Genomic DNA, 17668 nt, shown 5'->3' on the forward strand with positions numbered 1-17668 from the left:
TTGATATTACCATTTAGTGGTAAAGTAAATGCAAGATGATCACTTGTCAATAAAATTATCCCAATTGATGTAAGTTTAATGAAATGAACCCACATTCCATACATGAGCAATTTCATTTTCTATTGAGAACTCAATGTCATATGGTACGAAATGGTTACACAAATCTGTAAGTAAAATCATTCTTTTAATCTTAGAAAGAAATACCATAGCCATGACACCCATGGCAGAGGATGCCAAAAGCAGACTATAAATGTGAAGTAGAAAGGATGAATGGCTACATTCACTGAGTTTATATTAAGAGAGAATGGATAACCAAAAATTATATGGCTCATCCATAATTATCCTACGAGATTAACATTTCACACTGTCATTCAAAACATTATGAACTTTATCTGGATAGGAAAATGGAAGATTGATGGATTGACAGACACCTAATGTAGACTTTTTCCTCTTCAACTAAACTTTTCTTCTGAACATTCCCAACTAAGAACAGCTATTAACTATATCAAAGTTATTTCTTGTACCTTTTGAAAGAAATTTTTTGCATTTCCAATTAATCTGAACAGGACATCATACCTTACCAGATGACAATGGCATTTCCATCCAAACAGTTGTGACTTCCGCTTTTTACTTCTCCTTTGTTCCTTTTCCTTAGACACATTTTGCTCTTCACATCCTAAAGCTTCCTTAGCATCACATCCCCAACTAGGTGCCCACCCAGTTACCTGTACTACATCCAAACAAGTGCAAATGCTACAAATAAAACTGGTGCAGCAGCTACTCATCTTCCACAGATCCTCTGGCGAGCAACTGGGCCCCATGAGCTACCATTCCTTTTTTACCCCCCACCTTCCCTACCACTCCTCTCTCCTACATAAACATTGATGGCCATAGATAACACCAATATATAATTTCATTTACAGTAGTTAAGAAAGGTACTAAACGGCTAGAAATAAATAATAAGAACAAATAAAGAGGCAATCATTCCCTCAAAATTCCTCATTTTCAATTTTTTTCCTTAGGCATGTTTAATAATCAAACACACTTCCACTAATATTTACAATAACCAAACTTTAGTCACCAACCTAACAAACATATGCAAGGTTACACTAAAATGCATTCCTATACAACTAGTTCTAAGGGAAATGCATATCCACAGGTCCAATAAAACACCAAACACTTTTACACACATATCAATAGTACATTAACTAACAATAAATGCAATAGCATTTTCACGAAGCACTAGATTTTGTCAGAGAGATTGACACATGCTGTAAGATGTACACACAAGGAACATACACGACAAGGTTTTCTAATGTTAGTGATTTTTCATAAGAAATGAATAAATTTGAATTTTGTTCTGTAACTCATCAACTTGTGTAGAGTTGATACATAATATTGTTCGTACCTCAATAGCTATTTCTTACCAAGTACGTCAGGTAGGTGTCCTATACACTGGTAGTCCCCGAGTTAAGCAAGCCCTTACTTGGGTACCTAAATACACATTTTGTAAGCAGACACACTGCTCAAGGAGATACTATTATGCCTTTGCCCTTCCCAAACTCAAAGAGTAATACAATCCAAATATGCGAGAAAAATACTATTTATTATTAACATAACAAAAGTCATCAACTTTTACGAAATTTTCACACTCAGGTGATATTACCATTTCAGTATATTGTTTCCATAAATAGAAAATTGATATGGCAATACATCACACTCGGGTGATACCAATGGTTTGTAGTCACTTCATTACCATTACGTAGCAAAGACTGAGAAATCACTCTTTAAACTGACGATATGTGCCATTAGGATATTTATCCCCTAATTCCTTTGGTTATTTTTCAATTGTGGAACTTCTACTGAACACTTTTGTACATTTATTTCAGCGGGCATTAAAGCATTCAACTTCCTCAGTATTCCCCTCATTACTTGTTGCAATATAGAGTAAAAAGATAAATGTATAAAAGTGATCACTATATGATGCACTGTAGCCATATAAATGAGGTAATAACTATGTATTTTCTTTAAAGTTGGAAATACTATGCTGAAAGTCACCACATTTGTTTAAATTTGCAAATCTCACATGGTATGCTCTAATCACTAATTAGGATATTTTCTGGGAAATTTTGCTCATTTTCATCAACAAACGCATTCTTGATAACGTAACATGAACCATACAAAATTTCTTCAACAACTATTACCCAACTTTCCTGCCTCAAAGATAAGTAAAGCAATTTCCTGTTTATGCAGAAGGTGTAAGAAGGCATTAATTACATAACTCGGGGACCATGTATATGCCATGTATTCAAATTATGCTATGCTCATGGTTATTGTGTTAACTCTAGGAGGAAGAGCCATAGGAAATGTACCCTCCATCATAGTACTTTGTAAAGCATGTAGACCAAGTTGTCAAATTCTGTTCAAACATAACCAGATAGTCAAGCATCATGTTCTGGATAAAGTAAGAGCTAAGCCCCTCAACAGCAGAGTTTGTAGAAGTCATAAACTTAAATATCAATGTTTATGGCCATCAGCACCCTTAGTTGCAGAATTCCTTGTCGAGAACTACCAACACCATAAAGTACTCCATGCCAAGATTTAAACATTTGGCATATAATTTGGTTTTCATTTCTTTTGTTCAGTAAGGAGGTAAAAATGAAACCATATTTAAAATTTTGAGTCTTGTTATTTCACTTCACACTTTTCCTCATAGATTTATGTAGACTAGATCCTACTTAGTTAGCAAGCATACATTTTTGAAACTTATTACAAATATCATTCACTTAAGAAAAAACTTAAGCACAGCAGACACTTTCAAATACCCCATTTATTTTGGAGTATGCTTCACCTCATCGATAATGCTGCACATTTGACTTCAAGGTTCTGTATTATTCTAAACAATACACATATATCCAAATAAATTACCCCTTAAGGCAAGATTAGGGGTCCAACAACAGCAAACACAACACACAAGAATGACAGCCACAATCATTTACACTGAATATCATGCACCATTTTAAAATTTCTGCTTACTTCAATGTCTCACACTCCCACTTCTGCCATGGTACACTACCACAAATTAAAGATTTACATTACAAAATAACATGTAGCCCATAACAGTCACATTACTACAGGGAGAAAAATTTTCAATTTGGTAAATGATTTTATACATAATTAACCAATAGTCCACATTATCAACCAAATTTTAAGCTAACATGAGATTTTTCACATTAACAATAACTTTATCCATATTATAAAATAAGGGCTAGTATAACCATTTTAAACTTCTTAGCTAAAATGAATACCTTTTACTTTGGAGAATCAGTACATTTAATTTCTATTAACTGACACACGCTTTAACATATCGAAACATGTCTCAATAAATTACGCTCCCCAAGGGCTCAGAAATAAAGATTCATTTTAATATCTTTACGAGTTGAGCTGCAGGAAAATTTGAATACCTATGGTATACAAAATTTAGTCTTGGATTCCTGCATTAATAAGTCCTCACTATTTACAAAATCACAGTCCATGACACACACCTTTTGACAAGCCAACATATGACTTCATTCCAGAAATGAGAAATGCTTTTTTCTTTTGAGATATTATCACAAATATCTTTATCGAGTGGAGGTTAAGGATGGGGGCTGGTACATGACACCTCAAGTGTATTTGGCGGCAGATGTTCATACACTTTGGCAAGAATGAAAGACTCAAACAAGTTACCTGGCTTTCAATTAAAAATTCACCTCTGTCTTGCCAGAGTCACAAGATCTAAGTGCCTTATACTTGAGAGAGGAACTTCTGTTTCCTTGATCAAACTTGGTTCCAGTCCTCCTCCTCCTCCAGCAAGTCTCACATGGCTTTTCTATGATACTCCGGAGATGCTGGACCATAGTCTTGAAGGCTAAAGAGCGTTGAGGAATTTTTGTGCAAATATCTGAAATGTAAAATTGTCAATTTTAAATTACACTGGTCCCAAGTTTTATATATATTTTTTTGATTTGCTCCTTTCTTATATTCTTTGCAATGTTTTAAGAGTAAATTGCTGGGCAATAAGAACTTTGAAATATGAGCCTTTGAAACGTAAAATCATGAAGGTAAGGATGTTACCCAGTGAAACAAGTTCCCTGAACATCAAATCACCATGGAACTTTTTATTTCACAAGTGAAAGTGCAAACGAACAGTATTAACATTCGCAATTTTACATGGATGATAATTAAAATTAATAATTAGTTACTATGCTGCTCTATGGGCAATAAAGAGTCCTGGCAACAAGAAAATAAGCCTTTCTATAAATTAAAATGATAATTAAACATATCCTAGTGAGAAATGTTTTTATCAAAACAATTAATGCTCACCTCAAAAAGTCTTGAATATGCATCAACAGTAGTTGGATGCTTTTCTCATCTAGAGGAGTGTACGCCAACATACTTCCAAGTTTAACTGAAAGCAATAATAAAATTAATGTCAAAATTCTACAATGAAGACTAAGTCACAAATATTCATTCAGCAATTAAAATTACCATGTTAATAAAGCTCCACCACATATAACACCACATTTTTTTCGGCTAAGAATATGGAAATTTAATGCAAATGGTAAAACTTCTGATTATTTAAATTAAAAAATTATAGATACGAATAACTACAGTTCTTAAGTAAATTAACAATTACTGGGTTATCCAACTTTGAAAAAGACCCCAATGGTGTGTAACTGACAAAAAAATGTTCATGAATATCTTAAAACCTCATTAATTTAATGCCATTGAATTCCTAATAACCTATCTTTGAAACTAAGTAGTCGCCCACCAAAAGCATACAATGTCACATCCATTTCAGTGTCAATAAATCAAAATATGATTGTAACATAGTTTGAAGCCATGATCTGGTCTCATAAACAACGAAAATGTTCACTTCAAAGTACTTGAAACACTGCTTACTTTTAAGCATTTTTCTAGCGAAGTTTTGCGTTTACAACATGATTGCATCATATGTTTGTCACTCATTTCTCACAAAAAACTCAATCATTCCCAAAACATTGAGGTAGGTTTTTTTGCTAGGTTAACAGACAATGCAAAATAGCATTGGATATAATACACTAGTAAATACAACATCCTATTATATAATTGCTAGTCCTATTATAAGTTTTTGCCTTTACTTTCATAATTTTATGCCATTGGGATGCCAACTAAATTCAGGACTACTCCTTAAGGATAACTTAAAGGAAAGGAAAAGAGATTTCATTGCCAATTATGTGCAAATCATTGAAGATATAATCTGAATGCAAGCATTGTATTCACATCCTTTTTTGCTAGGACCATAGTTGCCAGGTCTCTCACATTATTGAAATGTTTTTTAGGATTGACACCACTGTCACATATCAAAATATTCTCAAATATCAGACTCTTATAAACGATCTTCGTAGCGGCTACAAAAAAAGACAACAATACGAAAAGTGAAGAGTCAGGCGTGATGTTGTGGAATCGAGACATAATGAAAACTTCGTTGCAATTTTCCACAGTTAAAACTTTATTGCCGACCATGGTTTCGATACACTGTATCATCATCAGGTGAGCTCACCTGATGATGATACAGTGTATCGAAACCATGGTCGGCAATAAAGTTTTAACTGTGGAAAATTGCAACGAAGTTTTCATTAAAGACAACAATGGTCAATTCTGGCTGGGGAATTTAGGCAAAAATCTTATCAGCTTATAAAATGCTTAATATAAAATTGCATTTTTTTTAAGTTGATATTTTTGGAGCTATTGTGCCCATAACAATCCAACAGAGTGAAAAATTGTAAGTAATTTCAAAAATAAATATAATTCAGAAAATGGTCAAAGCATGTTAAAGGGACCTCATAATATGCATTTTCATTGAAATCAAAAGCAAAACATTTTTGTGGGAACACTGCTTTCTGCTCAATGACAACAAACAAAATTTATTAATCAATTTAAAATTCAAACTGAAGTGAAATATTATTTAAAACAACTAATATAATTACCACTGGTTACTCACCAAAAAGCCTCAAAAGATGTATTGCGCCATATATTTTACTCATGGGAGTATCAGGGTTTGACTGAAATATCTGTAAAAAACCAACCAATTATACAATCAAAATTACTTAAAAAGAGCCTTTATTCTAACAAATTCTAAAATTAAGTCTGCCAAAGCATAGATTTAGGTTATAATGGATGTTGACACCAACATCTTCAACATCCACTGATATTTCATTATTTTTCACTGATTGACATTAAGAACAGTGTATTAAATTACTAAGCATTTGGCAAATGGACTGAGAAAAATTTCAGTATCACACTGATCTAGTAACACCCCCTTGCATATCACACCTATATATTTATGAAAGAACTTATAGAATCATGATTACTCTATTCCTTTACAAAAGAAAAAGAAAACATAAATAATTCACAAATTAAAAAAATTACAAATTGCCATACTTACTTCAGCATACTGGGGTCTTTCAAACTTATAAAGTAGCTGCGTTCCCAACATGACATTAAAATATTCCTTAATACCATTTGTAACTTCCAATACTGCACTTTCTCTGAAAAAATAGTTTTTCTCATAAGTTTTTAATTCACAAAATACAACCTCAAGTTTATGCAAACAAATGAGACATTAACATTTTCTTACTTGTTCGGAGTATTTGTTTTGCTCGACGTCTTATGCTTTACATAATTTTCCAAAATTTCATCGACAGTAACTTTGGCTGGAAGGTTAAATAACTGGAAAGCAATAGAAACAAAATGGTAAGTGTGCAATATAAATATTTTTTTAAATATCTTAACTAGCTCTCAGATATTTAACTGAAAGTTTTCGATAATGACAAATTTTATTTGCTAATGAAAACAATTAAGCTCTTGTTATTCTGGAGTGGCGGATATGCAAAATTCTATCCCTGACAATTGCCAAACTGTCACTTTTCACATAAGGAAGAGATGCATGGCCACTGAACTCTTATCAATGATCAAAAATAACTTTTATAAAAACCAAATTTAAACAACTGATAACTACAAAAATACATTCATTATTTTTTTGGCAAAATAAATCCTCCTTTTAAACAATGGAACAGAAATATCTGTACTTACAGATATGCTAGCACAACAGTACATGCAGTTTATTCCTCATTAGGCTATTTATTATATTCCGATGATATGAACAACTGCCATGACATTCTTCCCTTTTTTTATAACATACATCATTTTGAACTATATAAAGTAATATAAATGATAAGAGCATGCTAGTTCAGTAGGTAGAACACTGGGTTACCATCAGGAGAGCCCAGGTTTGATTCAGCACCATGCCTCCAGGCATCCCCACCATCAACCAAGCTATAGCAACTTCCTGGGAAAGTAACTGGTCCCTATATACATGTTGTTGGGTTTAGTACTAAGTGGGTTTTAATCTCACCTATCAAACCAATCTTTGGGTTGATTACTGTGGTTTTAAATATACATGATGAGTAGAAAAAAAGTATTATACAAAAACATAATTTGCAAAGACTTTTTTTTTTATACTCTCAGAAAATTGAAGTATACAATAAGATTCTTAATCAGTTTATTGGCTTAGTTTAGAAGAGGTGAGGGGGCCTTTTTTTCACTGAAAGGCCACTTATGTAGGACTTAATGAAGAAATCTGCAGCATTCAAGAGATTTGCATAGCATATACCACTAAATTTTACATTGAGAAATTACCAACAATTCGTAATGTTTCCAAATATCTTGTAAATTTTTCAGGGAGAAAATCAAGGAGTAACTTTCACGTTATTATGGAAAATAGTGAAAAATGCAAATGTCTGTTCTATGTATCATAACAGACCATGTCTAGCTAGAGAGTTTTGGTTGGTTCTTTAATCAAGGGTTATAGGAATGAGCTTATATTAATTATTTAATCCTAGCAATAAGAAACCTACCTTTCTTTGACGAGAAATTAAATCCCAATCATCCACTAGCCACGGCTTCAACTCATCAGGTATTTTGACTTTTACTTCCACTTTGGTCAAAAATTGCTCTTCAGTTTCTACTGTTGGGTCCAAACGACCTCTCTTCTTTCTTGGAACATCTGATGAGGAGTCTTGTGACGATGATGGAGTTGAAGTCAGAGGAGGACCTGGAACTTTGACTTTTGCCTTTTCTACAGAAGGAGTAGATGCCCGACTGTCTGGATCTTTCGCAGGGGTTTCAGATTTTCTTTTTGACAGAGTTGTTTTTGTTGATTTTTTATTTTTCCTAAAAAATTTATATTTATCTATTTATTATCACCCTTTGAGGTTGTTCCAATATATGATTACTTTTAATATTGATGCTAAGTGTTTCCATTTTCACTCAATGGAATTTCATTTTAAATGTTTAAATAAATCAAATTTTTAACCAATCTGTGGTGTAAATTAATTTCAAAAATTTTAATGCAATAAAGAACATTTGCCAACATTGAAACTGATTCAATGATAATAAACAAATTGGAATTCTGTACAATTTCCATTCAAAGCATTTTTATTTTATTTAGAGGCACAATGCCATTCACAAAGAGAATATACGATGCATTGCGTGGAAATATTTTTCTAAATTAAGTCTGTCGACAGGAAGTACAAATACACTGGACAATTAATATTAACCTACAATTAGGAGGAATAAATGTATGAAACATAAGCATAGCCATTCATAATACAAAATGAACATGATATATCAACTCTAATATTATTAATCAATGTTATCTACCTTTACATAAGAATACTGGCAAAAAGTAGATATTTTCTTAATCCAGTAGGACTGGATTATATTTTTTCAATGAAGTACTATATATCATAATATTCAAAGCATTAAATTATTGCCATAAGTGTAGGAGAAACCAATTAATTACCTAGGCATGTGGATGTACTTTTATGGCTCAGCTGGCAAACATTACTGTCATTTTCTTAACTGTGCTGATTTATAAAATATGCAACAAGACTGCTTTTAACATTTAACTTCTAAATGCAACATAAACAAAATATTATACTTAAGATGTTTATATATCCTTTATGGTGACAGCACAGCTATGAAGCAAAACACAGCAACAGAATGATAATCATGATAACAAATAATCAACAATGGTTTCTAATGCATTTCCTGTTGCTGTGGTAAACACACGAAACAAAACATTTATATGAACATCTGATGTTTATTAATTCTGAGTATTTTAGTTCATTTCATTGAACATTTTCATATTTCCAAATCTATAGTTTCATTTTTGAAATTAAATTTGAAAAAAATACTAGCACTGTCTCATTACTTGGCATTGAATGGTTGAGAATGAGGAACAACTATTACAGCCTTCATTATATCAGTTATAGTTATTTTATTAGTTACCAGGAGAATATGAAGTAAAATTGAAAATTTGACAGATTATTAAGTGTTAAGAAATAACATTAGCCCAGTAAAATTGCAGGCATGAGTTCACATTGTCCCCACCACTACATAATATATATGGGTATATGTACATATATGTGTGTGTGTGTGTGTATATATATATATATATATATATATATATATATATATATATATATATATATATATATATATATATATATATATATATATATATATATATATATATACTTTTTTTCTTTTCCATAAGCAAATCTGTATGTATCTGTCTATGTGTATTTATGTGTACGTATGAATGTAACTATATATTTAATGCCTTATATAATATCTATATGACGATGGATAAATGGAAGAAGGGACCATTAGGTTTCAATTTTGCCCAAATAAAGACCTCTATCTATCTATATAATATTCTATTTTATCAAATAGATTATTTTGATATCCTTGTTGCTCCTAAAACTTAAAAGGGTCTATGCTAAATCTAAAATTTGAATTTCTTCCCAAATTCTCCCCTATAAATTTCAGTAGTCACAATATTTTGCATGTAAATGCCACTTTCCTGTAACAACTCTGTCTTCGGAATGAAAAAAAAACTTACCTAAGCCTATGTGGTAGAAAAAGCTAAACTTGAATTTATCTCTGTGCGTGACATTTCACCATATAATTAAGGTTCTCAAGATGGGTTACTTACTCAAGTGTGTAAATGCAGATCTGCTAGACTCTCATCAAGACATGAATAACTTGGTGGATAAATTTTCTCAAATAATTTGTGAATAAGGATATTATTGTAACCCCTGAGTTGGAATATTGGATTTGATTATGCTGAGTTTGTTGTGAAAGTCAAGAAAGCTAAGTAGAATTGTGACTAAGCTAATAAGTATTGTGGGGTGGCTAGTGATCACTATGGTGGTACTGGTTATCATTTAGGATTATAAAATTAGAGATTACATAATTAATATTCTTCGAAAATTGATTTCTGTGCTCTTTTATGATAATGGATAGGTTTTGGAATTCCAATTCATTAGACCAATTTTCAACAGAAAATCTAACCATTGAGAGAATTGAAAATTGTTACACTATGATCTAAAGCAGTTTAAAGTCATCCATAGATCTGTAGCTGTATTGAGTGGTTTTTTAAATACCGAGCTTAATTTAATGAGTTTCTATTCAAGGCAATACATAAAAATTCAGTCAAGGATTGACAAAACAGGAGATTCCATATTATTAAAAAAAATCCACGGTTTAACATAAAATACATTTCGTCAATGCATAACATTTTTTAAAACTTTCAATCCTCAATTTTCGTTTAAGTTATCAGAATTTCATAATTATTCCATGGCTAAATCCATTACTTCTTAGATGCCAGAAACAAAGTTTGTACACATCAATCATCATTTATATAAATTTTACTCGGTGAAGTGGCTTAATTTCGACTAATTTAAGAATTAACTCAGTTGAATTATTTAGTCTGTATCCTGATTTTCATGCATACTCCTTGAAGATGCTCAACTTGTTTGAGAGCAAAAAAAAACCCTTATTTTCACCAAAATTGTTAATTTAATTGAAATTATGGAATTTAAATGTTCACTGCTAGCATCCAATGTGTTATACGCCCAAAAATACCATCCCCACACCAGAACACACACATTCTACCCCAACTGCCCTCCTACCTGACTTTTACATTATACACTAACCTCCCCATTGCCACCTTCCTTCATAGCACCAGGTGAGTCAGTCCATGCCAGCTACCTCTCACTCATAGAAATGAGCTGTAGTGGCTGGGGAATCGGGATGGCTCAATGGCGAACATACTGGCTTCTTACCCAGGATCCTGTAGGTGGCAGTTTTTTTCATTGGTATCCTGATCCCTACTTGAAGGGCTTTGTAGGATGCACTTTAATTGAGTGTTCGTTTGTTGGATGGGATTTAAAACTGTGGAGCCCTGGCTGCCTTTTGCTAAGAGTACACTAATGCTGACGCTGCGTTTCTCTTCACCCTTCCAATCCTTCCCTTCTGGTGCAAATTAACTCTGCTGTGGATCACCTTCCCTAACTGCCATGTCGGGCACCTATCACTGCAATTGTGGTTCCGGAGGGAGGGACTTGTTGAGGAGAAGAATTCAACTAGGACTGATAATTACTTGTTTATATAGTTATAAAGCTTAAGGCATTACCTGGAAAATTACCAAGTGATGATGACCCAGAGTTAATCATAAATGGATCGGGGTATGGATGAACCAAAATGATTTTGGGAGCTTTTAAAGAATCTATGTCTCGAGAAAGAAGTAAATCGACAACTTACATTTGGGCTTCATGGGCCTTCTGCAATTCTTTCTGTTTCTGCACATTAGCTTCATTGTATTTTAGAACTCGGCTTTCAGGTACCCACTCGTCCCAACTGAAAGTAATTATTGCATCATTATTAAACAAATGACATTGATAAGAGATGATTTAAAGTAAACTATTTAGTAAATACACAACTAAGAAGTCACAACAGAGGGGAAAAAATGTGACAATTAGAGGGTGGCCACTCATTTAATAGAATTCCATTCCCAAATTTTTTACAGATTTCTCAAATTCACATTTTCCTGTGCTTTTTCTTATTTTTCTCCAGGGCTTGGCATACAATTAAACATTTTCATTTGGGCAGTTGCATCTTTACATGCGACTGGCATACTGAAACTAGTCTGAAACTGCATTTTTTATTTTTGTCAGGGCTTGAATACACAATCATATACGTCTACCATCAATGGATCTCATGACATAGAAGGAAATTTATTCTCATCAGTAATTCCCAAATCATTTATCAAATTCCAGACTCTTTCCTGACCCAGTGACCACCCTGATGTAACGACCAATGCATACATATCCATTTTCAACTCAAAAGAGTTTACCATAGCATTATGAATGGCCAAGCAAGCATTTTCAGGACACATCTTTTCATTTACACATAATGATAAAACCTTGAAAGCTGATACATATAGACACATCAACTGGGGTGCACATAGGGCTCCTAATTTTTAGAAAGTTTCAAGAAACTTATTAAATTGCAAACTGATAAATAACACAAGTAATATTGGCAATATGATTAGCATTTCTTTCAAACAAATGCACACTGTAATCATGCCCCAGCATGGGTAATCATCAGATAAAAGAATATTTCACACTAGACACTCAAAATTTCAATTGCAAAGATTCACAGACCAGTTTTCCCTGCTGAGACAATGACTGTTTATTAGGACCAATAGAAGTCAGAACAAATTGAACTTGGAGGTTTATCTCAGGAAGCCAGAGCTAAGAGATAACCTCCTGCCAGCTGTATGATGGCAACGATATCAAGTTCTCACCCCATGAAATCTCCATAAACCTTTCCCATTCCCAGTCTTCTCTTGACTATAAATTATATCCTTTAGTGTTTGCTCCCAAAGTATTATATCATTTAGTGGTCAATAGGACATACACACAGATAAGGTATAGCAAAATCTTCACAGGCTCAAGAGTTATTATTCAGCATATTGAACACTGTTTGTAAGCATATGCACTTCCTCCTATCTTTGATAAAAAATCATCATTCAGGGCTTACGAACAACAGTTACTCACTTTTTGTTCCATCCAGCATAATGGATGAAGTACTTTACTTGCTTTTCCTTGGCCTGAGACTTTAGGCACTTTGCTTCATATATCAATGGTCCATGGAAGCAAAGAACCTTCTCACCTGATTGCATGCAATGAAAAAATGATGCATTAGTAATGTATTCCAAAACTTAGTGAATTAACTAAATGGCATGAATGTACTACATACAAAATTCTTTTAACCCTTGAGTCAATTCACTAACCAAAGTGAGAACTAAAATAATAAATTCTTTTTGGAATAAGTCACAACAACGTTTAAGAAGTAACTGGTTGAATGAATAATGAAAGCCCATCCTACCTCAGAAAAATGTCAACTTCTGAAAAATGAAATGTTTGATACTGATATTTGAAGTTAATAACTTACTTTCTAAAGTAGGTTTTGTATCATGTGTTTTTTTGTTTAATTTATTCTTGGGTTTTTTAGGGTGAAGTTTGTCTATGAGGAAAGTCACATTTCTGTCATGTGAGACAGATGTAAATTTTTTTTGGGCATTCTTTCATTTGTTTGACTTCAAATATAATCAGGAATATGGCACGGCAGTCCAACGGGCAGGGCATTGGGCCACTGGCCAGAGTTCGGCTCTGGGTGGTACTTCTGGGCCCCCTCAACTTCATCCAGGCAGTTTTCTTTTGGGTACCAGATCTTTCCGGGAGATCATACGTGGCAGAGGAAAAGGAGCTGGCATACTTCTTCCACTTAGTTATACTTATTCTTTAATTCCCTCACTGACTGAAATCCTGTGGTTGGTGGGGGAAATAAAGCTTTATTGTCTAAATATCTTATTATCTCAATTCCTGCTCACTTTCATTCCTACCCAGAACCTTTTCATTCAAATTCTTCAGCAACGAGTAGGAATGATAGGAATATACACAACTCTCTCTACTTTCAAAGCTATATATTTTTATCAGCATAAAATCTTTTTCTCCTACCTCAATTTTATGCAAATGGATATATTTTCTGAAGACATATTTCCAACATCATACTGCTCTCCATTTTATACAACAGGGTAATCTAATTCATTTACTGATTTAAACATCTATAGATCTATAGCATACTCATCTCCTGTAATATTCACTTTCCCTCTTGCCTAGACATTGGTAAATGCCTTCTCAAAAAGCAGAACAGTGAAGTCTAAAGCGTATTCCTTCCATAGAATGGTCACATTCTACTAACAATAACACAGCATCACTCTCGTCACAGAGAGTAATCTACAACACTATATTCCTCATTATCAAACCTTATGTTTACCATTCTAGGTACTAATTCCTTTCTCTACATATGAAGTTAAACTTTTCGGATGAAACTAATAGTCACTTAGTTTCTGTCACATGCCTTTGCTTTCTCCCTTCTGGATTTGAAATTTATATTGACCGAATGTAAGTCTTCTGGCTGTTCATTCACTCCCATCGACACTTTTGTTTACTTCCTAAGGCATCTGAATGATTGGCATACCCCATTTATTTACACACATACAAGCTAGCTGCAAAAACTCTGTGAGGGAGTAAATGGACCAATCACCTGTGAATATCATTTTTTTAAATATAAGTAGAATTCATCAGAAACACGATGTCTAGAATCACGCACTAATTAAGGATTAAGAGAGAGACTAAATAATAAAGAATTGGGAAAATAATACCATTTAAGGAGTATTAAAAATATATATCCAAATAAATCAATTAAAAAGTTAATTAAAAGACCAAATTTTTCAAAACAATAACCTAGAATAAAATTTGTTGTCTCAGGCGTAACTTTGTGGAATTTGCATAACATATTGAAATGTAATGAAATAATTGACTTTGTAATTCCACACACTTTCACAAAAAGTGTGTGGAATTACAAAGTCAATTATTTCAAACCTAGAATAAAATTAACACCATGGCATGTCAACATTTCCATAATGTTCATTGCGAAATATTTCATCATCAGTTGACCCAAGCTAATAAGGCAGGAGTCAGTTACTTGTTAAATTGTCCATTAAATTTAACATTCAAGCAATTAATGACCATATTAAACAGTGTTTCAACTGAAATAATCTTCAATTGATTCAGGCGTATTTTGTCTGGAAAAGTCAGGTCACATTATGAACGAAAAGAAAACCATTCCGAGTAGGAGTCCAAGAAAATACATCCAACAAATGGTTTCTGTAACAAAGACTTTAAGAGCGAAATAGAATGGCATTCACACAATAGCAAAGCCTATGGATAACAGGTATACAAACTTTACACCAACGTTATTTTCAGAGGTGATATCTGTGACACACACTTTTTGGCGAAATGATAAGATTTGATAAAAGAGGACATTTTTAGGTTTATTATCATCAGGGCAACTTGCTAAACGTAATTAGGCCATCAAAATAGATTCGTAATGCCACATATATAACCAACAGTAAACTGCAAGTGTACCACGATTTACTTAACCCATAAGAGAAAGGGGCACATTTCGGAATAAGACATTTAACGCCATTGGAAAAACATAATCGATGATACAAATGAGAGTGGCTAGCGTGATCAATAAATTACAAATAAACTTCTTTCTGTTGCACAACATAAATACATATATTCAGTCATCATTCACATCAAAATGGACACCATCTAACCAGTTTGAATTCGTGTTACGACAAAAATCTTAAGCAAACCTGGGTGATGATAAATCTTTTTTGATAATTTCGTGGTTAGGAAGGATGCATTTCATCAATGGTAATATTGAAATTGAAGCATTCACTACTTCCATGAATAATTACTCGGCTAAATGACCAATAACAAGGGATATTTCAAGTAAATGGCAACATCCTACATCTGAACAGAGGTGGGCAAAATAATTTTGAACCTCTTGTTTATCATTACAAGTAATTCACAAGCATAATTACCTTCCTGAAACTTAAACTTGGGCGGCATGTTGCAGCTAAATTGGTTAATCTTTCAAAAACACTGAAATACAAGCAAGTGCACGAAACCCTCGCAGCCTCTCAAATACTCAAGCTCGCCTCTGCTTACTCGTAGTTCTGAAGCGATACAAACGAGGCGCTTATACTCTACACCAAGCCATTTGATTTTTACCGCCAAGCATGGAAAGTTGTTTACAAAATTGCTGGCAGCGAATTTTATTTTGCAATAACCCAGTCGCCAGTGTTTTCAGTTTGCAGTTCAAACGTACGACCAATCACAGCCCGAAATCCAAGTGGCTATTTCCAGTAATTGCGAAACAAATTTGAGGCAACTCTTTTGGAGGGAAAAAGAATGTTATTTACACTCTATCCCACTCAATGTTGAAGACAAATAAGTCACGTTTTGCTCCACATGTTGAGCAAAATATCGTTAACAACTTTATCATATGAGCTTCTAATGTATCTTTAGTGAAAGCCCTATGAGATAGCACATAGCTACCTCTTTAAAAACTCTCTGTAGAATATGAGTCTCATGTAAAAAGTCCTACTACGCGCATAGCTGTGTTAATATGGTTAAATTATCCATAGGAAATGTAGCCATGAGGATAATCGGTGTCATAAATGAGGGATAATACCTGGCAGCTAATTTACATGCACAGTTTTGCTGTAAATCTTAAATTTGAAGTTAATGAGTCCTATGTATATCACTAATTTATTAACATTTTTTTATAATTTCCTTCAAGCCTTTGGTATGTGTGTTTGATGTATGTAGCTAAAAGAAAACACTAATTTTTTACATACAATTTTAGCCAAAAATCAACGTAGGTTATAATAAATAATATGCTATCAATTGCCTAAAAAGATCTTATTCATGTATTTAAATTTGTTTTTGTATGGAAATATGTAAATTGATGTATCTTAACAGAGTTGAGTTGAATTGCTTACCAACTTGATTTGAATAATTTGGTTTACGTTCCATTATTATGAGGTGATTTTCATAAAGAAACAATGCATACTTTTCATTAATTGTGCATTATTAAAACCAGCTAGTTATGATGAAAGCATGCTGATCCTGCATATGGTGAATAAAGCATTATTATTAAAATACATAACAGGAAATTGAAGTAACATATTTAGAACTTTAATACAATAAATAGCTAAGTCTAAATAACAGAAGCACAGTATCTCATTCTCTAGAAGCAGATTTTTCAGAATGAAATAATTGATGGGTGGAGTCTCTCTTTATATATATATATATATATATATATATATATATATATATATATATATATATATATGCATGTGTGTGGGTATATGTATGTATGTGTATTCCCCTTTTAGAACTTTCCCTGCATTCCCCTTCCATCTAGCACTCTCATCCTCCTGCATTCTCCTCTTGAAACCTCCCCAGTCACTCTTTCCATAGAGGAAAGTGATCTTGCCACCAAAAATTTTGGAATACATGTGAGTGTCCTTTTCTATGTGTTTTTCTTTATTTCTTTTGGCTAACACCACCTTGCTCCTTAATATGATATATTGTTCACATCCATGAGACTTTTGCACAAGATACATACATTTAGATCTGTGGTTCAAGTCCATGCTCATAGATATGGTTTGACAAATTCCTAGGAAATTTATATCTCAATGAGTTGATCCTCGCTATATTCACCCTAGAAACTACCAACCTGATGGGCACAAGGGTTTTTCTCGCCATGAGCACAATAAATGAGTCGAAGCCTAAATTGCAAGCCTTTATTA

The 17668-nt window shown here is 33.2% G+C and overlaps 1 protein-coding gene across 1 annotated transcript; it reads right to left on the reverse strand.

The window, feature by feature from the left end:
- Positions 1 to 996: 996 nt before the first annotated feature.
- MRG15 (MORF-related gene 15) lies at positions 997 to 16008 on the reverse strand. The gene is made up of 9 exons (XM_071593775.1): positions 15893 to 16008; positions 12993 to 13107; positions 11695 to 11790; positions 7941 to 8256; positions 6662 to 6753; positions 6470 to 6572; positions 6026 to 6095; positions 4366 to 4450; positions 997 to 3943 (listed from the first exon to the last, which is right to left on the reverse strand). The coding sequence occupies exons 1-9, from the start codon at positions 15918 to 15920 to the stop codon at positions 3859 to 3861; spliced, it is 990 nt and encodes a 329-aa protein (XP_071449876.1). The 5' UTR covers positions 15921 to 16008; the 3' UTR covers positions 997 to 3858.
- Positions 16009 to 17668: the final 1660 nt, after the last annotated feature.

This window comes from Hetaerina americana, unplaced genomic scaffold (assembly GCF_022747635.1).
Source record: "Hetaerina americana unplaced genomic scaffold, ioHetAmer1.1.p SCAF_6, whole genome shotgun sequence".
In the NCBI taxonomy this organism is placed as follows: domain Eukaryota; kingdom Metazoa; phylum Arthropoda; class Insecta; order Odonata; family Calopterygidae; genus Hetaerina; species Hetaerina americana.

What these genes read in the sequence shown, in the direction of transcription:
- MRG15 (XM_071593775.1), bottom strand. Translation starts at nt 15,920, where the DNA reads ATGCCGCCCAAGTTTAAGTTTCAGGAAG. An exon ending in TATGCTGGATGGAACAAAAA is followed by an intron (nt 11,791 to 12,992) that starts GTGAGTAACTGT and finishes AATTACTTTCAG; the next exon opens with TTGGGACGAGTGGGTACCTG. An exon ending in AAAACAAATACTCCGAACAA is followed by an intron (nt 6,573 to 6,661) that starts GTAAGAAAATGT and finishes CTATTTTTTCAG; the next exon opens with AGAAAGTGCAGTATTGGAAG.